The sequence below is a fragment of the Lithobates pipiens genome, unplaced genomic scaffold (genome assembly GCF_037356315.1).
Source record: "Lithobates pipiens isolate NorthernLeopardFrog02 unplaced genomic scaffold, aLitPip1_a1.2 Scaffold_23, whole genome shotgun sequence".
NCBI lineage: Eukaryota > Metazoa > Chordata > Amphibia > Anura > Ranidae > Lithobates > Lithobates pipiens.
This window is the reverse complement of record NW_027507785.1, coordinates 127,157,222-127,181,585: the sequence shown is the minus strand read 5'-3', so window position 1 is coordinate 127,181,585 and position 24,364 is coordinate 127,157,222. Positions and strand designations below refer to the sequence as shown.

The 24,364-nt window shown below is 46.7% G+C and overlaps 1 protein-coding gene across 2 annotated transcripts in view; it reads right to left on the bottom strand.

Annotated features, from left to right (window-relative positions):
• The window catches only part of TAB1 (TGF-beta activated kinase 1 (MAP3K7) binding protein 1), a 203,789-nt gene that overhangs the window by 47,688 nt on the left and 131,737 nt on the right, over nt 1-24,364 (bottom strand). For both annotated transcript variants that reach the window (XM_077452322.1, XM_077452323.1), the window contains one exon: nt 12,155-12,266. In XM_077452322.1, the coding sequence (XP_077308448.1) occupies nt 12,155-12,266 (112 nt within the window). The remainder of the gene's footprint in view (nt 1-12,154; nt 12,267-24,364) is intronic.

Below are 24,364 nucleotides of genomic sequence, written 5' to 3'. Positions count from 1 at the left end.
TCCGCAGCGATACCTCGGGTGTTTTTTTTTTTTTTTACATTTTTACACTTTCCCTTTAAATCTTTTTAGTACTTTTATTCCTATTACAAGGAATATAAACATTCCTTTTAATAGGAATAAGGCATGACAGGTCCCCTTTACAGAGAGATGTGGGGTCTTATCCTCTAGCCTGAAAAGACTGAGCTTAAAAAATAAATAAAATAAATCAGGGCTAGACGTGACATCATAACGTCGTTTCCTGCCTCCAAAGGTCATATAGACTGCCAGGGTCCATCTGGTCTGCGACATCCTCTATGGTGAACTTCCACCAACGGCGGATCCCTTTTCCGGCTCGCCAATCGCACGGGCAAGACGGTAAAAGCACCACAGGAGGGGAGTATGCCCTCTCCCGCTGCCGAACAGCCGATATTGTTTTCATGGTGCAGGGAATCGCCGGCAGAAAAGATATCCCCACTTAAGGTCATATGACTGAGGAGGAGGCTTTTAGAATCTTCCTTGTGGACCTAAAACCTTTCTTTCAGTGACCCTTTTGATAAACTGATCAAACGCCCCACCAAACCAGTGTCTTCCTTGAAAAGGCATGTGTGTGAGGTGCCTTTTGCAGGCAGCTTCAGCTGTCCAAGCTTCAAGCTATAGGCGTTATGCATATGTTAATGGACATTGGATCCTTTCTGGAAATTTGTTGCATGACATATTCTAGGGCATTCACACAAAAAAGCAGAGGAGTAGGCAACTACTCGAACAGCTTGAACCTGGAATATGGGGTCATGTTGGTTGTTCATTCTCCTAGTCCAGTTCACTGCAGGTTGACATATAGAAGTTGAAGCAAGAGTTGATTGCAAGGCTGGGCCTGCAAGATTAAAGTAAAAGTTCAGCCAAAAACTAACTTTAAATCTACTGGCAACCACATTTTAAAACTAATCTATCTAACCCTTTAAAGCAAAAAATAGGATTTTTTTAACAGCTTACCTGTAAAATCCTTTTCTTGGAGTACATCATAAGACACAGAGGTACCGCCCCTCTTTTTATAGGGTTTAAGTATATTGCTTGGCTACAAAACCTGAGGTACTCCTGGAAGGAGGAGTGGTTATATAGGGGAGTCACAGGAAGTTGACTCCCCTATATAACCACTGATCCCATGGAGTTACCAGCGCATCTGTTCCATATGCGAGTGGATCCCTTGTTCTGGACAGAAAGTTAACTAACTTCATGTTGAATCTGGACGCTAGAAGATCTATGTCTGGAGTCCCCCACCTTTGGCAAACAGTCTGAAACGCTTCGGGGTGAAGAGAACATTCCCCTGGGAATAACTGCTGGCGACTTAGATAGTCTGCCTGCCAATTTTCTACACCCGGAATGAAAACTGCCGATAGGGATGGGACATTCCTTTCTGCACAAGTTAGGATATGGTTCACCTCTCTCTGAGCTGAGAGACTCTTGGTGCCCCCTTGGTGATTGATATAAGCCACAGCTGTGGCATTGTTGGATTGAATCCGGACTGGACAATTCTTTAACCTGGAGGTCCAGGTTTTCAGAGACAGACACACTGCCCGAATCTCTAGGATGTTGATGGGCAGGGCTCTTTCGAGTTTTGACCACTGTCCCTGGACATTCATCTCCTCTAGTACCGCTCCCCAGCTTGAGAGTCTGGCATCTGTCATTACTACTTTCCAGATAACTGGTCTGAAGGATTTCACCTTCACCTTTCTGCAAATTCTGGCTTTGTAACCACTAACTGAGGCTTTGAGACATTCTTGGGGACAGCCGCATTGGCAAGTCCAAAGCTTGGATTTGTCTTGTTCCAAGCAGAGAGGATTCTGTTTTGCAACAGTCTTGAATGGAACTGGGCATAGGGGACTGTTTCGAATGAAGCTACCATCTTTCCTAACAACCTCATGCAAAGGCGAATTGAAGGATTTGCTTTTGACCCGACCATCCGTACCAGCTCTTGTATAGAGCTGATCTTTGCTGGAGGCAGGAACACCCTTTTCTGGGCTATATCTATGATCAGGCCTAAGTAATCCAGCCTTCTTACTGGTTTTAAGGAAGACTTCTCTAGGTTGATGATCCAACCGAGACTTTCCAGGTAACTGGTTGTAATGCGTACGCTTTGCCTTAAGCGAGTCACTGACTGGTCTATTAACAATAGATCATCTAGGTACGCCAACACTGTTATGCCCTGTGCCCTCAACCTGGCTAGAGGTGGGGCCAGTATTTTTGAGAAAACCCGTGGTGCTGTGGCTAGCTCGAAGGGTAAGGCCGCGAACTGAAAGTGCTGTTCCACTTCGAATTGCAGAAACCTTTGGTGAGCGGGAAATATAGGGACATGCAGATATGCGTCCCTGATGTCGATGGATGCCAGAAGTTCTCCGCCTTGTAGGATGGAGACCACTGACCTGATGGACTCCATTCGAAATTTTTAGGAACCGATTTAGATTTTTTAGATCCAGAATGGGCCTGACATCTCCATTCGGTTTTGGTACCGTAAACAGGTTTGAATAGAAACCTAAACCTTGTTCTATTGTGGGGATCTATATGATTACTCCTTGAGTCAATAATCAGTCTAATGCTTGAAACAGGGATGGTCTTTTCCCTAGAACGTTTGATCTCAGAAAGTGAGATGGTGGAAACTCCTGAAACTCTAGTTTGTATCCTAGAGTTACTGTGGAGAGAGGCCATCTGTCATGAGTTTCCCTCTGCCAGACTTATGCGAAATGCAGAAGTCTTCCCCCCCACCATGGTGAGGGGTGACGCCTCTTCATGAAGAGGTCTTATTATTCTGCTTTGTAGTCTTGCAGCTCCAGGTCTTCCTTTGAGCCTGGGCCTGACCCTGCGATTTTCCTCTGGAATCTAACGGTGGAAGCTGTTGCCACTGCCTAGAGGTGGATGCACTTGGCGCAGGAGAGAAAGTCTGTTTGAATGAAGGACGTTTATACTTTCTTTTGACTGGCAAAAGAGTACTTTTTCCACTGGAAATTGTCTGGATGTATTTATCCAAATCATCGTCAAATAGTCGCTCCCCATGAAATGGGAAACTAGACAGTAGGTTTTTGCAGGGTGCTTCAGCAGACCAACCCTTTAGCCAAAGGGTCCTACGCACATGTACTAGCACAAGTGCAAGGCGAGACACCTGTGAATAAAATCCTTTATAGCATCTATGGCAAAACATAATGCTTTTGGTAAATCAGCCAACTCACTGGCCTGTTGTGCAGGGAGCTCATTAAGGGCCTCTGTGAACTGGTCTTTTAAGGACTGACAGATGCCTATAGCTGCAATTGCAGGCTGAGCAACAGTACCTGCTAAAGAAAAAGAAGATTTTAACAGGAATTCCAAAATTTTATCTGTTGGATCCTTTAGCATTTGTGCATTGTCCACTGGACAAGTTAAACTTTTATTCACACTAGAAATCGCAGCATCTACTGCTGGAACTTTCCATTTGTTGGTGAAATTTTCCTCCATAGTATAGAGAACTGAGAATCTCTTTGGAGGGAGAAAATGCTTATCGGGATGATCCCATTCGGTATAAATAAGCTTCTCTAGTAATGTTGGATTGGAAACGCATGCCCTGGTTGTGAAGATTTCGAGGAACCCAAAGAAGAAACCAGACTTTCAGCTGACTCTGTTAAGGGTAGCATAAAAAGTGGAGCGAACCATGTCCGTAAGAAATGGGACCTCAGATTGTGAAGCTGAAAGTTCAACTGTTGTTTCCTCCGGAGAGGAGTAATCAGTTTGTTTTTCCCGATCGTTTGAGGGTAATACCTCATCCTGTCCCCACGGTAAGGGGTTTAGAGTGGGAGAGAGGGATCTAGCACACTTCTTATCCCCTTTAATGGAGGATGCGATTAAAGCCGATAATCTTCCTTCTAAGCGCTGCAGGGCAGAGGAAAAAGCATCTTCAGTCATGTATACAGGGGCTGAAGTGTGAGAAGCAGTTGCACCACCAATTGCTTCCAAAGACTCACCCTGGCTTGCCATGTCAGGTATCTCCAGAGAGGATGACAATGTGGAAGCATGTCTGGAGTTTCCAACACCTGGGGGGTGGTTTTGGTGTCTTAGTAGTAAGCCTTGAAGCCATAGCGCAAAGCTAAGCTAAGCTAAGAACTTTTCTATTTATTATTATTTTTTTTTATTATTATTTATTTAATAGTAGGAAAAATAGTGGTAGCATAGAATGGTCTAATGCTAAACAATACGTTTTTTCCTGTACTGCAAATGCCTTTGTAAAACCCTCACGTGCACCAGCGCTTCTGTGTCCTGTGGCAGCCTTGCTTCAGCTACTCTGATAGACACTGTCTGTTTCCCAGAGTTTCAGGTGTTTTTCAGGTGTGAGCCTGATTGTCTATGCACCACGCCCTTTCCTGTGCTTTTTAGAGTTACCTTAGATGGAAGTGGGGGAGGGGGAAGGGGATTTACACAGCGTTTTATGCTTGTTTAACCAGGCACTTAAACACCTTCCTGCCCAGACCAATTTTGACCTTTCAGCGCTGTCGCACTTTGAATGACAATTGCGCGGTCATGCTACACTGTACCCAAATGAAATTTTTATAATTTTTTTCCCACAAATAGAGCTTTCTTTTGGTGGTATTTGATCACCTCTACAGTTTTTATTTTTTGCGCTACAAATAAAAAAATACCGAAAATTTTGAAAAAAAAAATGTTTTTTTTGTTTCAGTTTCAAAACTTTGTAAATAAGTATGTTTTCTCCTTCACTGATGGGCACTGATAAGGCGGCACTGATGGGCACCAATAATGTGGCACCAATGAAGTGGCACTGATGAGGTGGCATTGATAGACACTGATATGTGGCACTGATAGGTGGCACTGATGGGCACTGATAGGCGGCACTGATGGGCGCCACGAATGGGCGCCACGAATGGGCACTGATAGGTGGCACAAATTGGCACTGATAGCTGGCACGGATTGGCATGGATGGGCGGCACAGATGGGCACGGATAGGCATGGATAGGCGGCACAGATGGGCATGGATAGGCGGCACAGATGGGCATGGATAGGCGGCACAGATGGGCATGGATAGGCGGCACAGATGGGCATGGGTGGGCAGATAGGCGGCACGGATGGGCACTGATAGGCGGCACAGGTGGGCACTGATAGGCGGCACAGGTGGGCACTGATAGGCGGCACAGGTGGGCACTGATAGGCGGCACAGGTGGGCACTGATAGGCGGCACAGGTGGGCACTGATAGGTGGCACAGGTGGGCACTGATAGGCGGCATTGTATTATGTTATACTGCACTAATGGATGCCAATAAGTGCCAAAAATAATGCATGCCAATCAGTGATGCCCATTGTGGGCACTGATTGGCATCCATTATGGGCACTGATTGGCATCCATTGTGGCACTGACTGGCATCCCTGGTGGTCTAGGGAGGATTACCTTTTGCTGGGCATCCCTGGTGGTCTGGTGGCATCCCTGGTGGTCCAGTGTGGGCATCCTCGGGGGGGCTGTGCTGATAATCGATCAGCACAGACCCCCCCTGTCAGAGGAGCAACCGATCGGCTCTCCTCTACTCGCGTCTGACAGACGCGCGTGAGGAAAAGCCGATCACCGGCTCTTCCTATTTACACTGTGATCAGCCGTGATTGGACATGGCTGATCACGTGGTAAAAAGTCTCCGTTGGAGACTCTTTACCGAGATCGTAGTTGCCGGGTGTCAGACTGACACCCCGCAACAACGATCGCCGCGATGCGCGCATCGGCTCATAATCCTGATCACGTCATATGACGTCCGATCAGGATTATGCAACCACTTTGCCACCGTCAATTGCCTATAGGGCGGGCGGCAAGTGGTTAAACATAACATGTATCCCTATCCACTACTCGGTTTCCCCATTTAGGGGGAGAAGAGCCCCCCCCCCCAGCTGCTGAGACACACTCTGTATTAGCACAGATTTAAACAGGGTCTATACACTATTACCATCTAGAGCAGTTTTTAAGGCATTTTACAATATTATTGAAAGAAAAGTCATAGGTGGACTTTGCAGTTCCTATTCTTTCCTCTTACCTTTTCCTCGCTGCAGGATACTGCTGTAAACAGACAGATCCAAACTTCACCCATCACGGTGGGCAGCATGGTTAAACCTTCAAAGACTGGGGCCCTTTTAATAGGGGTTCCACTCCTTTGGACCATGTATAGCGCCCCTCAGGACAGCTTTAGGTAATGTAGCAAGACCAAAAAGAGTCCTGGTTCCTAGGATTCAGCCCACAAAGAGGAGCGTTACAGGCAAAACCTTGTTCTTCTATGTGGGGCCCGGGTACCATCCTGTAGCTGCAGTAGCGGGATGGATCCGGTTGTGGAGGCTTTTTAAATCCAACATGGATCCCTCCTAGAGCTCCGCAGAGCACATCTTCACTTGTGCCAACACCTTTAAACACTGGTGAAAAAACTGAGGTATTCCTGGAAGGAGGAGAGATTATATAGGGGAGTCACCTTCCTGTATTGGGTGTGCCAGTGTCAACACCTGAAGGTAGCTATAACCCACTAAGTAAATACTTAAGGCTCTGTGTCCTATGATGTACGATAAAGAAATCGCTATAGATACCTTTTCTGCAGCTACTCTGGTCCGGTCACACGCTGAGCTGTCAGCGGTGGCTTCTCTGTGTAGGCATGCCCAGGAGAGGCAGCAAACAGAAGCCCCATAGTAAGCCTATGGGTGACGTCACTTCATAGCTGTTGTCGGTAGAGGGAGCGCCAAACATGTGATATTACCGCAGTTTATACTGAAATATTACATTATGGGCCTAGTCATGCAATATAGAGGACAAGCCAATAATACTCCCCCATATTCTGTCTATATGTACTATGTCTGCCAATAATAATAAGGGTCTACTCTTTCTCTCATGGAACGTGAGGGGTTTGAATGATGGGACAAAGTGAAGAGCAATGTTTCATTATTAAACTAGAATAAAACCGCATGTCGCATGTCTCCAGGAGACACATTTACAACCTGACTGTCTGCCTGCTTAAAACTCGTAAAATTCCGGTACAATTCCACTCCACATACTCTTCCTTCTCTAGGGGAGTAAGTGTGCTGATTAATAAGACTACCCGCACCCAGGGTCTCCTGTTCTAGCTCTGGGGGACTTTAATAATGTTAGTGACCCACAGCTGGACAGGCTATCCATCCACCCTGGTACTGAAAGAGTGATGCCCCGTACATCCCCTTTGCCGCTTTAATAAATGAGATGGGTCTACAGGACATTTGGGGAGAGCATAACAAGGATGTGCAGTGTTACTCTTGTCAATCTACATCTCATGGAGGCCTCTTTAGAATAGATATGGGTATAGGTAATGATATGCTGCTCCCACATGTTTTAGATACAGCCTACGAACCCCGCCTCCTTTCGGATCACTCTCCATTTCAGGTGCGGGTGGACACAGCAGCTCCATCTGTCAAATCGATGTGGAGAATTAATCAGTTTTTTTTGGCTATGGTTGCTAAAGCGCAGCAGGAGTTTACCTCCATTACAGAAATTAAAAATCCCAAGGGAGAAATTAGCAATTCTACTGTTGACATTTTGGATACATTTCAGCATTTTTATGCAGATTTATACACCTCTAAAACTAACAATACCCCCCCTGACCTGGCTCTGTTTTTAGGGGACTGTACCTTTCCCCAGATAACCGCAGCTGAAAAAGAAGCACTAGATTCTCAGATCACGATAGAAGAGCCGACTGAGGCACTGGCAGATGCACCAAACCACAAATCTCCTGGATCAGATGGGCTGACTGCTGAGGTATACACCAGGTATGGGTCTATCCTCCTGCCTCTGCTATTGGGGGCCCTACAAGAGGTGGCTAAAATGGGACATCTGCCTGACTCGATGAAGGAGGCCATTATTGTGGTCCTTCCCAAGCCAGGCAAGGATAGACAGATGCCGGATTCATACAGTCCCATGTCGCTGCTTAATATTGATGTCAAGCTGCTGGCAAGGGTTCTTGCCAGCAGACTTGTGGGTGTTATTGGGAGGCTGATACATCGTGACCAGTCCGGATTTATTCCGACACGGTCCTCGGCGGACAACATCCGACGCCTCTTCCTCAACATTCAAACTCTAGTAGATAATCCCGGAGGTAGGGTCATTCTGTCCTTGGAGGCTGCCAAGGCTTTTGACTGCGTTGAGTGGCCCTATCTCTGGAAAATCCTGGCTGGCTTTGGTCTAGGGAAAACTTTTATTAACTGTGTGAAAGTGCTTTATTCTGAACCCCAGGCCAGGGTACGAGTTAATAACTCCTTTTCCCAGCCCCTCTTGTTACACCGGGGTACTCATTAGGGCTGCCCATTGTCCTCCCTTTTATTTGCGCTAGCAGTAGAGCCACTCACAATAATTATCTGCAATAATGGGGACATCGTGGGATTCCGCAGGGGCCGGCTAGAGGACAAGTTATCTCTGTATACCGACAATGCCTTACTATACTTGGCAGACTCAGGAGGACTCACTACGGGACCCTGATGGCAACCATTACTAAATTTGGTGAATTTTCCGGATTCACTATTAATTGGTCTAAATCCATACTTCTGCCCATAGACCCTCTAGTATCACCTCTCCCCTCAGAGGCATCCCAAATAGCCATTTCTGATTCTTTTAAATACCTGGGAGTAGTGATATCACCAGACCCGACTGAATACCTGAAAACGAACCTAGCACCACTACTGGAAAGACAACGTGCAAAATGCCAGGGGTGGTGTAGGCTTCCACTGTCTGTGGTAGGAAGGGTAAATTTGATAAAAATGATCTGGGCCCCGTAACTCCTATATATCTCCCACAACTCCCCTATGTGGATTCCCAACAAATGGTTTAAGAAGATTGACACTCAATTTCGAGATCTTATTTGGAAAAAAGGTAGAGTCTGTATCAGCCTAACAACATTGCAGTTTGGCAAGGATGGTGGTCGCCTGGTGGTACCACACTCCAAGATGTATTTCTTAGCATCACAACTGCAACACTTGCAGGCTGGGATCTGCATGAGTCAGATGACCCTATTATACAATTGGTGTCTCGCACCAATCCCATATTAACAGCTGGCTCCCACCTGGAGATGGGTCTACCGGGTATCCCCTCATCCTCCCCGATGGCAATACTACTCCAGAAGGTTTGGAAGGCAGTTAAAAGAGCATTATCCATAGATGGTCCAATGGAGTTTACCCCCATTTGGAACAACTCCAACTACCCTGAGCTACTCAAACTACAGGGATTCGTCTTTTGGTCAAAAATAGGGATATGGTTCTTTACACAATTATATAATGGCAATAGGGGTGCAATGGATCGTCGCCGATCCGTGATCCGAACGGGTCACCCCGCTCGGATCGGCACACGCCATGATCCGCGAAGCGCTCCGTGGTCTCGACCTTAGGAAAGGCCATGGCTTCGGCCTAGCTCTGGAGCGGCGGCCATCTACACCCAGGCCGTTTACAATGTGATCGCTCCGTCAAAAGACGGAGCGATCACTTGTAAACAAACCGGCGGTTCCTCTCTCCCCTCTCTGTACAGATCTGCACAGTGGAGTGGAGAGATCGGATGGAAGCAGCACTGTGGACTGGATCTGTAGTGCCCACAGCACTGCTCTGACACAGCCATCCCTCCATACCCTGCCAATACCCAGCTATACCCAGCCCCACTCTGCAATACCCAGCTATACCCAGCCCCACTCTGCAATACCCAGCCATACCCAGCCCCACTCTGCAATACCCAGCCATACCCAGCCACACTCTGCAATACCCAGCCATACCCAGCCACACTCTGCAATACCCAACCATACCCAGCCACACTCTGCAATACCCAGCCATACCCAGCCACACTCTGCAATACCCAGCCATACCCAGCCACACTCTGCAATACCCAACCATACCCAGCCACACTCTGCAATACCCAGCCATACCCAGCCACACTCTGCAATACCCAGCCACACGCTGCAATACCCAGCCAATACTCTGCAATACCCAGCCAATACTCTGCAATACCCAGCCAATACTCTGCAATACCCAGCCAATACTCTGCAATACCCAGCCAATACTCTGTAATACTCTGCCATATCCAGCCAATACTCTGTAATACTCTGCCATATCCAGCCATACTCTGTAATACTCTGCCATACCCAGCCATACTCTGCAATACCCAGCCATACTCTGCAATACCCAGCCATACTCTGCAATACCCAGCCATACTCTGCAATACCCAGCCATACTCTGCAATACCCAGCCATACTCTGCAATACCCAGCCATACTCTGCAATACCCAGCCATACTCTGTAATACTCTGCCATACCCAGCCATACTCTGTAATACTCTGCCATACCCAGCCATACTCTGTAATACTCTGCCATACCCAGCCATACTCTGTAATACTCTGCCATACCCAGCCATACTCTGTAATACTCTGCAATACCCAGCCATACTCTGTAATAATCTGCAATACCCAGCCATACTCTGCAATACTCTGCAATACCCAGCCATACTCTGTAATAATCTGCAATACTCTGCAATACCCAGCCATACTCTGTAATACTCTGCACCAACAGTTTGGCACAATCTCAAGCTGCAATTGGCACACAAAGAAAATGGAAGAGACAGATGAAGGTAGGAGCAATCAGGTATATTTCACACTACACAAAACAAATGTTTTAGTGGCTTTGTGGGTAAAAATGCTAACTGTTATATAGCATGTAATGACAGTGTTTCACAGTCTGGGTTTAATGACACTTAAAATTTTAGCACCAAATTTGAACTGTTTGTACTGCAAGAATACAATTCAAACATAGCCCTGTTTTTACAGCAATGGTCAGAGATACAGGGTGACCCTGTCCTACCTGTCCATGATTCTGGACTGTATATAGGACTGTATATAGAATTCCATGTTTTGCCCATCACGCTGGGCATACTCCCAAAAGGGGTCTTTAGGGCCCTGGACCTGTATAGCACCCTGTGGCTGATTCAATCCACTGCATCAAGTACCAAGGTGAACTCCCATGTAGGATCCAGGACTCAAAGTAGTTTCATAGTTAGTTAGGTTGAATAAAGACACCAGTCCATCCAGTTCAACCTGAGTGAGTGTCTACAATAGTCCCTATCCCTGTACATTGCACACTCACGTCGGTCCCTACCCTCAAGGAGCCCACAATCCAAGGTTCCCATTCATATACTAGGACCAATTTTGGACAGAAGCCAATTAACCTACCTGTCTTTGGATTGTGGGAGAAAACTGGAGTACCCGGAAGGAAACCCATGCAGGCATAGGGAGAACATGCAAACTCCAAGTAGGTAGTGTCGTGGTTGGGATTTGAACCAGCGACCCTTCTTACTGCTAGGTGAGAGTGCTAACCACTACACCACTGTGCTGCCCTAAGTGACATTATAGGTTGTCCCCACAGCGTGGCATCTGGGTACCGCTCCCAAGGTTTTACCAAGGTTGCATCAATCTGGATACTCTGCTTCAGTAGACGGTGAGGTGTTGATTAAACATTTTGAAAAACATAGAACAATAATAAACTAGTGAAGTTGATTTCTCTGCAAAGAAGAAGAGGTCCATCACCTTCAGACACTAGCACAAAACTAAGGATTCACAAAGTAGGGTAGGGTTATAGGGAAGGAGGTGTGTGTTCTCAAAACTTGCCAGTGTCCAGTCACTTGAAGGTACGCGTCTATAACCCATGGTGTATGAATATGTTGCCTGTGTCCTGTACTGTATAATTAACATGATGCATGTTGATCCTTTAAGAAATCCTGTAAGCTCCTAAATTCTCATTAACTGTGTGTGTGCTACAATGAATCAAGGAGTGTTATCAGCCCTGTCAAGTTTTCCTCTATGAACTAAAAAAAGCCGCCCCCTTCTTTACACTATGAGATAAGGAGTGCAGAAGCCATAGTCCAAATCAGTAATAAGCATCTTAAGGTGACCATAGATACAGTATAAAAGAGATTTGTCACCCTTGGATGAAAAGTGTGTCAATGGCAGGGCCACCTGTTGAAAACAAACTGAAAGAAAAAGAAGCCCAAAAAAGAAAATCACCCTAAGGGCTGGTAAGCTGCATCATTTTCCTTTATAACAATGTTTACTTAGGTGTCCTATTATCCATGTGACAGTTTGTAACCTTAGTATGAACAATAAAAACAAAATGCACATTGAATTTTCTCTCACCTCAGCAATTCCATGTCATTGAAGTTATATTTTACTTTATAATCACCAATCCTGCGGGTACTTGCTTGGCCACCAATTACACCCGCCTGTTTTATCTTAGCTGTGTCCAACCCTAAAGATAAACCATAACATTTGTGATCAGTACTTACACACCAAAATTACATACAGAAAAATATTATTATATGCTACATGTTAAGTCCAAAGAAAACGTGTATTTGATTTCTAAAGCTTTTGGAACACCAAGAGGACTTATATACAGTTAGGTCCATATATACTATCTCACAACAGTGAGTACACATCTCACATTTTTGTAAATATTTTATTATTTCTTTTCATTCATGTGACAACACTGAAGAAATTACACTTTGCTACAATGTAAAGTAGTGAGTGTACAGCTTGTATAACAGTGTAAATTTACTGTCCCCTCAAAATAACTCAACACACAGCCATTAATGTCTAAACCGCTGGCAACAAAAGTGAGTACAACAGAAAATGTCCAAATTGGGCCCAATTAGCCATTTTCCCTCCTCAGTGTAATGTGACTCATTAATGTTACAAGATCCCAGGTGTGAATGGGGAGCAGGTGTGATTGCTCTCACTCTCTCATACTAGTCACTGGAAGTTCAACGTGGCACCTCATGGCAAAAAACTCTGAGGATCTGAAAAAAATGAATTGTTGTTCTACATAAAGATGACCTAGGCTATAAGAAGATTGCCAAGACCCTGAAACTGAGCAGCAGCATGGTGGCCAAGACCATACAGCGGTTTAATAGGACAGGTTCCACTCAGAACAGGCCTCGCCATGGTCGACCAAAGAGGTTAAGTGCACATGCTCAGCGTCATATCCAGAGGTAGTCTTTGGAAAATAGACGTATGAATGCTGCCAGCATTGTTGCAGAGGTTGAAGGGTGGAGGGCCAGCCTGTCAGTGCTCAGACCGTACGCCACACACTGCATCAAATTGATCTGCATGGCTGCTGTCCCAGAAGGAAGCCTCTCCCAAAGATGATGCACAAAAAAGCCCGCAAACAATTTGCTGAAGACAAGCAGACTAAGGACATGGATTACTGAAACCATGTCCTGTGGTCTGATGAGACCAAGATAAACTTACTTGGTTCAGATGGTGTCAAGCATATGTGGCGGCAACCAGGTGAGGCGTACAAAGACAAGTGTGTCTTGACTACAGTTAAGCATGGTGGTGGGAGTGTCATGGTCTGGGGCTGCAAGAGTGCTTCTGGTACTAGGGAGAAACAGTTCATTGAGGGAATCATGAATGCCAACATGTACTGCGACATACGGAAGCAGAGCATGATCCCCTTCGGAGACTGGGCCTCAGGGCAGTATTCCAACATAATAAAGACCCCAAACACACCTCCACTGCCTTGCTAAAGAAGCTGAGGGTAAAGGTGATGGACTGGCCAAGCATGTCTCCAGACCTAAACCCTATTGAGCATCTGTGAGGCATCCACAAATGGAAGGTGAAGAAGAGCAAGGTCTCTAACATCCACCAGCTCCATGATATCGTCATGCAGAAGTGGAAGAGGAATCCAGTGGCAACCTTTGAAGTTCTGGTGAACTCCATGCCCATAAGAGTTAAGGCGGTGCTGGAAAATAATGGTGGCCACACAAAATATTGACACTTTGGTCCCAAGGTGGACATTTTCACTTAAGGGTGCACTCACTTTTGTTGCCATCGGTTTAGGCATTAATGGCTGTGTGTTGAGTTATTTTGAGGAGACTGCAAATATATACTGTTATGCAAGCTGTACACTCACTACTTTACATTGTAGCAAAGTGTAATTTCTTCAGTTTTGTCACATGAAAAGATAATAAAATATTTACAAAAATGTGAGGGGTGTACTCACTTTTGTGAGATACTGTATATTTGGATACAGGCACAATTTTAGTTTTTTTTCAGGTATGTAACAAAACATATTCAAGCTATAGTTATATAATGAATATAGGCTGAAAGTGTACACTCAGGTTAAATTTGAGGGTATGTCGGAGAACCCACCGGCTATGGCTCTATGGTTCTCTAAAGTGAATGAATTAAGAGATATGGCAGACCTCACAGCGACGCTTCATAATAGGGAGGAGGCCTTTCGTGAGACTTGGAGGCCTTGGAATCATTTCACCTACACTGAGGCTTACCTTCGGGTGGTAGCTTTAAATGCCCGTTGAGAGAGGGTCTCTGTCGGCTGGCTTCGCTCCTCCCCCCCCCTGCGGTCCGGTGGTGCTCACAGTCCCTGTTTTGCTCTTTTCTGTTTGCCTTCCTCGCTTTCGCTTGCCTGGAGCCTTCTCTGTGTTTCTTCTACTTGGTCTGTCTCTCTGTTCTGGTACCCCTTCTTTCTCCCTGGCTCCCCTTCCTCTCTGTCTCCCCCTGTAGTCTCTTCCTTCCGTACCCCCCTTTCCCCTTACCGTTTTGCTTTCTCAGCCCTTTATTTTTCATGTTTAGATCCTGCCGGTTAGCCCTGGCGGGCAGCGATGGGTTATGGGCTTCCCTGAGACTGACCAGTTTTCAACGAGTGTTTGTTCTGTCCGCCTGGGGCCCGGCTCATCGCCCATCTCCCTCCTTTTCCCTTTCTTTATAACACAAAAAATCTGTCCATCTCGCTGTAATACATGGCCATGCGATGATTGCTGCTCACCAAGGTGGGATTGGTTTGCTAATTGGTGTTGGAGGTCTGGAGAAGGACTCTAGCCCCCGGTCTGGGAATGTTTTTCTTGTTTCGTTTTAAGCCTGTGTTGGGGGTGGTCTCTATGTATGTCCCACCTGAGTGATACTGTAAGTTGTATGTTTGAAATTCTGTATGTTTTATTATTGTTGTCCATGTGCCTGTTATTTCTTCCGCATTAAATAAATAAAAGAATTACAAAAAAATTTGAGGGTATGTACATCCAAATTGAAGGAAGGATTTAGGAATTAGAGCCCTTAAGAATAGCAATCCCCTTTTTCAATGGACCAAAAGTAATTGGACAATTGAATCAAAAGCAGGTTCATGGCCAGGTGTGGGCTACTCCTTTGTTATTTCAACATCGATTAAGCGGGTTTAAGGTCTGGAGTTGATTCTAAGTGTGGTATTTGCATTTGGAATCGATTGCTGTGAACCTACATCATGCAGTCAAAGGAGCTGTCCATGCAAAGGAAACAGGCCATTGTAAGGCTTCAAAAACTAAACAAATCCATCAGAGAGATAGCAGCAACATTGGGAGTGGCCAAATCAACAGTTTGGTACATTTTGATGAAAAAAGCACGCATTAGTGAGCTTGGCAACATAAAAAGGCCTGGACGTCCAAGGAAGACAACAGTGGTGGATGATCGCAGGACCTTCTCTATTGTAAAGAAAAATAGGATTTTTGTACTCACCGTAAAATCCTTTTCTCTGTAATTCACCGACCGACACAGCTCCTCTCTGTAACTAAATGGGTTTGTTAGCCTGCCACTAGGAGAACTAGGCAAAACCGTAACAGAATACACAGAATTGTCAGTACCGCCCAGGGGGCGGACCCTGTGCTAACAACCCTCCCTGCTGCCCCAGCAGACTCAGTACGTCAACAAGCAGTATAACGTAGAGAAAGGAGGGGTGGGTGCTGTGTCGGTCGGTGAATTACAGAGAAAAGGATTTTACGGTGAGTACAAAAATCCTATTTTCTCTTGTATTCACCGACCAACACAGCTCCTCTCTGTAACTAAATGGGACGTCCCCAAGCAATGCCAAATGAGGGGTGGAAAAAAACAGCATTAAAACTTCATCCACCATGGCAAGTGGGAACTAGTGAAACTAGACCCACAAAAAAGCAGCACTGTACGGAAAAACACACCGCCATATAACCAGGTATTCTCAACAGGAGAGATCCCCAACACCGCAACCTTTTTGCGGAAGTAATGCAACAGTGCCTTAACAAACAGTACTGCGTTTTTATAAAAAAAAAAAAAAAACAGGGAAAAAATCTCAATTGCAACTACACGGCCACCTCAAAACTTTGCGGCCAAAACAGGCATCAGCCGATGCACTGATGTCTACCTTGTAAAACTTGGTAAACGTATGGACAGACGACCAGGTCGCCGCCTTACACACCTGAGCGACCGACACTTGGTATTGGAAGGCCCAAGACGTTCCGACTGCCCTTGTAGAGTGGGAAGTGACTGGAAAAGGGGGCACCTGCCCCTTCAAGGCGTAGGCTTGTACTACAATCTTTCTGATCCACCTAGAAATGGTGGCAGACAAGACCGCCATACCCTTCTTTGGACCAGCGACCGAAACAAACAGCGAGTCTGATTTCTGAAAGGGAGCTGTGGCAGACAAATACACTTTTAGAGCCCTAACCACATTGAGAGTGTGAAAGGCCACCTCTTTGGAGTGCTTTGGCTTCGGACACAATGATAGCAATACAATGTCCTCATTGATATGAAAGGCCAAGATCACCTTAGGTAGAAAGGACGGATGCGGACGCAACATCACCTTATCCCTGTGGATGACCAGATAAGGCGACTTGCAGGATAAGGCTGCCAATTTCCGAAACCCTCCTGGCCGATGTTATGGCCACTAGGAAAACCACCTTCTGTGAAAGGGTCAACAAGGGAATATCCTTGATATTCTCAAATGGCGGCTTTTGAAGCACCGACAACACCAGGTTCAAATCCCACGGAGGTAACGGTGGACGCACCGGAGGGACTACATGTCGTACCCCCTGAACAAAGGTACTCACTAATGAATGAGACGCCAGGGGTCGCTGAAAAAAAGACAGCCAGAGCTGAAATTTGCCCCTTAATGGTGCTCAACGCTAACTTCTGGTCTACACCTTGCTGAAGAAACAGCAGGATCCTGGATATAGAAAAGTAGCACGGATGCCACCCTTTCTCCTCACACATGGAGATATAGGCCTTACAGGTACGATGATATATCTTCCATGAAGAAGATTTCCATGCCTTCAACATAGTCGGATCACCGAGTCCGACAGACCCTGGTTCCTCAGCACCTGGCTCTCAAAAGCTATGCCGTTAAAACCAGTGATGGTAAAGCAGGGTGAAAGATTGGACCTTGAGATCGGAGGTCCTCTCGCAGCGGCAGCTGCCAGGGAGCGTCTGCCACCAGACGCACCAGGTCTGCATACCAGGGCCGCTGAGGCCAATCTGGGGCCACCAGGATTACTGGGATCCCCTCGGCTTCCACTCTGCGCAGTAGGCGTGGCAACAGTTTTAGCGGAGGAAAGGCGTAGATCAGCTGGTACTGATCCCACGGAGCCACCAGCACGTCTCACGCGTCTGCCCAAGGATTTCTTGTCCTGGACACGAATCTCGGCACCTTCCGATTGAGGCGGGAGGCCAATAGATCAACATCTGGTGTGCCCCATTTCAGGCACAACCGCCTGAATATCTCCGGATGCAATGCCCATTCTCCTGGGTCCAGCATCTGTCGACTCAGATAGTCCGCCTGCCAATTTTCCACCCCCGGGATGTAAATGACCGACAGGGCCAGAACGTGTCGCTCTGCCCACCGAAGTATGTGAGCGACCTCCGGAGCAGCGGCTGAGCTTCTTGTTCCTCCTTGGTGATTTATGTACGCCACATCCGTGGCGTTGTCTGACTGCATCCTGGTCGGATGCCCCTGAAGACACATTGACCATGTGTGGAGACACAGCCTGATCGCTCTCAATTCGAGCAGATTGATCAGCAACCTGGATTCTTCCATCGACCAGAGGCCCTGAGCCGACTGAATCCCCATCACTCCACCCCAGCCGGATAGACTGGCGTCCGTAATGATCATTTTGTCAAGATCTCCTTCTGCAGGACTCTGGTGTGGAACTGGGCATAAGGCACTGCCTCGAAGAAGGCTACCATGAGCCCCAGTACTCGCATGCAAAAGTGGAGCGACGACCACTTGCGGTTTATCAGTAGTTTGACCGCAGATCTGAGAGTCTGCAATTTGTCTGAAGGGAGAAAGACCCTCGCTTCCCTTGAGTCCAATAGTAAACCTAGGTACTCCAGATGCTGGGTCGGTACAATCACCGACTTCTTTAGGTTCAACAGCCACCCAAATTCTCGCAGGGTCTGCATGGTGATCGCCACACCCTCCTCTAATTCTGAGGCAGAAGATGCTCTCAGGAGATCGTCTAGGTAACCCACGATCGCGATCCCACGTTGTCGCAACAACGCCAACACTGGAGTCAGTATTTTGGTAAAGACTCAGGGGGCTGATGCCAGGCCAAAAGGGAGAGCCACAAATTTGTAATGGGCATCCCAACTGCCAAACGCAGACATTTTTGATGCCGAAGGCATATGGGTATGTGCAGGTACGCATCCTGAATGTCCAAGTACACCAGGGAGTCCCGTTGATGGAGTGCAGTGTCTACTGAGTGAACTGATTCCATTCAAAACCTCTGCACTTCTACAAAGTGATTGAGGGCTTTTAAGTCCAAGATCGGACGTACCCCTTCCTTCTTGGTAACCACAAACCAATTTGAGTAGAACCCCTGGAAGCGTTCCGATTCCGGAACTGGTACAATCACCCCCTGATTCAGCAAGTCCCTCACCGCCCCTAACAGGGCCTCCCGGGGAACCAGTATGCGGATATGTTGGAGGGGAAGAATCTGTTTGGCAGCTAAGAGAGAAACGCTATCTTGTAGCCTGTGGAAATCAGGTCGCAGACCCATTTGTCGGATAACCGAGAGGTCCACCGGGCTGCAAACTCCCGAAGGCAACCCCCCACCGAGATGTGGGTGGGGGCAAACCTTCATGCGGTAGCACTTTTGTTCGCAGGCTTGTTAGGCTTGTGGTTCCAGGGACGTCTCTGACCGTCCGTGGACGTCCTGTCGGGCTGGGAACGTTTTGTCGAAGCACCGGGCGGACGAAAAAGCCGCTTGGGGGCTGCAAGCTCCCGAAGGCAACCCCCCACCCGAGATGTGGGTGGGGGCAAACCTTCATACGGTAGCACTTTTGTTCGCAGGCTTGTTAGACTTGTGGTTCCAGGGACATCTCTGACTGTCCGTGGACGTCCTGTCGGGCTGGGAACGTTTTGTCGAAGCACCGGGCGGACGAAAAAGCCGCTTGTGAGCGGAAAAAGAGGGCCCTTGCCTGCGGCGTGGCTCCTTAGCCTTCCTGGCCTGTGGGAGTAGTGTACTCTTACCACCCATGGCCTTTTTAATAACGTCATCCAACTAACCGCCAAAGAGCCGGTCGCCAAAGGAGGAAAGATCCGTCAGGGCTTTCTTGGATGCCTGGCCAAACAGACCAGCATTTTAACCAAATCAGGCGCATCAGCACCACAGCTGACACCGAAGCCCTGGATAACAGAGGGAGAGTATCCAGGGCCGCGTCACAAACGTACTTAAGGCCTTGCACGAGTTGGTCTGCTAGTCCCGCGCAGTCAATTCGCGGTGCTAAAGTTTTGCCCACTCAGTCAGTGTCTGTGACACCAGTGCGGATGCCAGTACATGTCGCATGGCTGACCCCACAACCGTAAACAAGGAATGAGCCACCGCCTCGGCCTTCCTATCCATGGGATCCTTGAATGCAGGAGTCCCCTCAACTGGGATCGTGGTTACTTTATTTAACCTAGATACTGGGGGTCCATGATCGGAGAAGCTGACCACTTCTTGAGAAGGCTTTCCTCAAAGGGGTAACGCACCGCCATGTTTTTGGGGACCAAAAAGGTCCTTTGTGGCCGACCCCATTCCCTGTAGATGAACTTGTCAAAATAAATCAAATACGTGAATCCTTGTCTGATAGGTCAGAGCAGGGGTCACCAGCTGCAGCAGGGCCCAAGTCTGCATCAGAGCTCTCCCCAGAGGACGGGGGGGGGGCAGGGGCCTTTTACGCGCACCTTTCCTTCCATGCACCATCTCTATTTTTGCAACAAAAGAGTTAATGACCGCCGTCAGGTTGTCCATGGGCACAGTGCTATCCGCAGGTGACCCGGTTGCAATAGCCTAGATTTTGGGGGCAGAAACACCAGTTTCTGAAGCCATGCTGACCCTACCCTGCCTGCCACCTGAAAGGGGACTTAGGACAGTGAAGGTCCTACCCTCCTGCTGCCGCCACCTGTGGGGGGGGATCCTAGTGCCAGACTCACCACCCTGGGGCGTTCTGTGATGGTTACTAGCCGTGCCTGTATTCCCCAGGAGGTTACTCAGTTGCAGAGTGAAGAAACTGTCGGCAGCAGCTGTAATAAAAGAGCGGTGAAACGATCTACAGAGCTTGCACCAACGTTCAGGGAATGAGCCGTACTTACCAGTCCTGAAGAGCTGGGAGACATTCCATCATAGACCCACTCCTGCGCAGTTACAGGGTGGCTGCTGGCCTGGTATACTGTGATCCAGACATCAGTAGCCCGGCCATATGTTTTCCCCCGGAGCATTGAAGCTCACCGACCTGCACACGCTCGATGGCCGGACTGGTGGGGATTACAAGGATAACCCAACAGCCTGTCACCCAGCCGGTAGTTGATAGAAGATCCCAGGATCTTTCATCTTGCCCAAAAGTATAAATCCTGCATCAAAAAAATGGACCAAAGGGCCCGCAGGGTACCTAGGTCATTCTCCTTCACTAGGCAAAATAAAACTCAGCCTGCTGGGGCAGCAGGGAGGGTTGTTATCACAGGGTCCGCCCACTGGGCGGTACTGACAATTCTGTGTATTGTGTTACAATTGTGCCTAGTTCTCCTAGTGGCAGGCTAACAAACCCATTTAGTTACAGAGAGGAGCTGTGTCGGTCGGTGAATATAAGAGAAAAAACATTTACAACATCCAGACAAGTGAAGTACACTCTCAAGGAGGTGGGCGCATCATTGTCAAAGTCTACAATCAAGAGAAGACTTCACGAGAGCAAACCATAAGCCTGAAGAATAGAAAAGCCAGATTAGACATTGCCAAAAAAATCTAAAAAATGCCAGACCAGTTCTGGAAAAGTATTCTTTGGATAGATGAAACTAAGATTAATCTGTACCAGAATGATGGGAAGAAATAAGCGTGGCGAAGGCTTGGAATAGCTCATAATCCAAAGCACACGTCATCTGTAAAACATTGTGGAGGCAGTGTGATGGCATGGGCATGGATGGCTTCCAGTAGCACTGGGTCATTGGTGTTGATGATGTGACAGAAGCAGCTAGATTCATTTTGCAGTGTTTCGAGATATACGGTTACCCCAGATTCAGCTAAATGCAGCGAAGTTGATTGGATGGCGCTTCACAGTACAGCTAGACAATGATCCAAAACACAGTGCAGAAGCAACCCAGGTGCATTTGAAGGAAAAGAATTGGAATATTCTGCAATGGCTGAGTCAATCAACTGATCTCAACCCAATTAGCCATGCATTTCACTTGCTGAAGGCTAAGCCAAAGGCAGAGAACAACTGAAGACAGCTGCAGTTAGAGCCTGGCAAAGCATCAGAAAGGAGGAAATCCAGTCTTTGGTAATGTCTGTAGGTTTCAGACTTCAGACATTCATTGCCAGTAAAGGATTAGCCACAAAATATAATAAAAAAAGATTTTATTTATTGTATTCATTTGTCCAATTACATTTTGGGGGTGGGAGCCACCTCAATACTGGCCATACTTTTGCCCCTTTCCTTCCCAGGCCAATTTTCAGCTTTCAGCGCTCTTGCACTTTCAATAAGAATTGCGCGGTCATGCAACAATGTACCCAAATTAAATTGTTATCATTTTGTTTACACAGATAGAGCTTTCTTTTGGTGGTATTTATTCAAAAATCAATTTTTTGCGATATAAGCGAAAAAAAGAGCGAAAATTTTGAATTTTTTTTCTACTTTCTGTTTTAAAAAAATCCAATAAAATCTAATTTTGTCATAAATTTAAGCCAAAATGTATTCTGCTACATGTCTTTGGTAAAAAAAAAAAAAAAAAAAAATCCCGTTAAGTATATAATAATTGGTTTGTGAGATCACGGACATATGTACGCAGATGATCACGTACAGATGTGCGCAGAGGTTTACGGATATATGTGTGCAGATAATCATTGGTACATATGATTTTAGTGTTACATATGTGAGTACAGGTGTTTTTACTGTATGGAGACAGTGTTTTGGGGACATTGAGTGTTTACATTGTGTGGGGACACTGGGTCAGTGATCATTGTGTAAAAAGCTGTAAAAAACAGCTCATACTCACTGATCACCGGCTGGCTGCAGCGATCTGCTCCTCTCTCCTCACTGACAACTTCTGTGTGAGGAGAGGAGAGCCGATTGCCTAGCAACCAGCTCTCTATTTACATCACATGACGGCTCTGATTGGACACAGCCATCATGTGATCAGAAGGGCCAATCACAGAGCCCTCCTGCCGATCGGAGATGAGCCGCAGCACAGGCATGCACATGCGATCCACCCCATTCTGAGGGACATTCCTGAATGTCTACTCACAAGGAAGAAGCTTATTATAAAGCAATATTGAGTGTATTTTTAAAAGTAATTTAAAGGGGTTGTAAAGGTTCAGGGTTTTCACCACCTCCCACCTGGCCACTGCACATGTATGGCCGGGTGGGAGGTGGTTAAATCCCTGAACCTTTACAACCCCTTTAAATTGCTTTTAAAAATACACTCGATATTGCTTTATAATTATCAGAAATGGATCAAGTTGCAAAAAATAAAAGATGCATAAAAAACCCTTGCCTCACTGAAGTGGGTCTTCTTCCGAGGCTAGTCCTAGTGGTTAAAGATGGCTCTTTACAAGAAAGAGCAGCCAATTGCCATATCTTCTGCAAGAAGGGTATCAGAAACAGAAAAACAAACTTCCTTGTCTAAAAGATCAAGCGAGTATGTCGTATCGGCCCAAAAGGCTGTCTTTGTAAACCTGACAAAACCAAATTCAAGTCCCAAGGTTTTAAGGGGTGACTTAACCGGCAGATTAAGCCATGTCACCGGACCAGGGAATGTGAAGCAAGTGGTAGTTGGAATAATTTTGATAAGGCCGAGACCAGGCCCTTGATGCCAGCTTCATTTTTAATCCTATTTACAGAAAGGCAAGGAATATACCTTCTAGGATGCCAACCCCTGGACTCACACCAGTACATATGCCTTCCAGACTCTATAATGACTCTAGAAGCTGGCTTCCTTGTATTAATCAAGGTAGATATCACTGAGCCTGAAAGCCCAGGATTCTTCAGAATGTGGGATTCAATAGCCAAACTGTTAAATATAGCGTTTGTATGATAGGATGGAATACTGGTGCAAGAGCAGGTCTGGACATGGTGGTGGGTCCATTGGGTTCCCTACCGCTATCCTTACGCTGTTCCATATGCGAGTGGATCCCTTGTTTTTGACACAAAGTTGTAGACTTTTTTGTTGAACCTGGATGCAAACGGACCTACGTCTGGAGTCCCCCATCTTTGGCATATAGGCAGAAACATTTTGGGGTGAAAAAACCACTCCCCCGGGAACAGCTGCTGGCAACTCAAAGTAGTCTGCCTGACAATTTTCTACCCCTGGAATGAAGATTGACAATATCCGTGGCACCTGCTTTTCTGCCCAGGCTAGGATATGGTTTACCTCTCCCTGGGCTGCATGAATTCTGGTGACCCCTTGGTGACTGACATAAGCCACTGCTGTGGCATTGTCAGATTGAATCCTGACAAGAAAAACCCACAACCTGAATGTCCAGGCCCTTAGGGCTAGGTGCACTGCCCGAATCTTTAGAATGTTGATGGGCAAGGTCTTTTCAATTCTGGACCATTTCTCTTGGACAGTCGCCTCTTCCAGGACTGCTCCCAAACCCGAAAGGCAGCTGTTACAATCTTCCAGGTAACTGGTAAGGAGGATTTCCCCTTCTGCAGATTCTTGGATATCTTCCATCAACTGAGGCTCTGGCGCACCCTTTGGCGACAGATGCTTTGGAAAGCTAGCACTTGGACCTTCTTGTTCCAGGTAGACAGGATACTGTTTTGCAGCAGTTTTGAATGAGACTGAGCATAGGGAATCGCTTTGAATGAAGCTACCATCTTTCCCAACAACCTTATGCAAAGGCGAATAGAAGGACCCTTCTTTGCCCTGACCACCTGAACCAGCTCCTTTATGGAACTGATCTTTGCCTGGGGTAAAAGCTACCCTCTTCTGGGCTGTATCTATAACCAGACCCAAGTATTCTTAATGGTTTTAAAGAAGATCTTTCTAGGTTGAGGACCCAAACTAGGTATTCCAGGTAGCTTATTGTGGAGACCATGCTTTGGTCTAAGCAGGCTATTGACCTGTTTATTCAGAGAAGA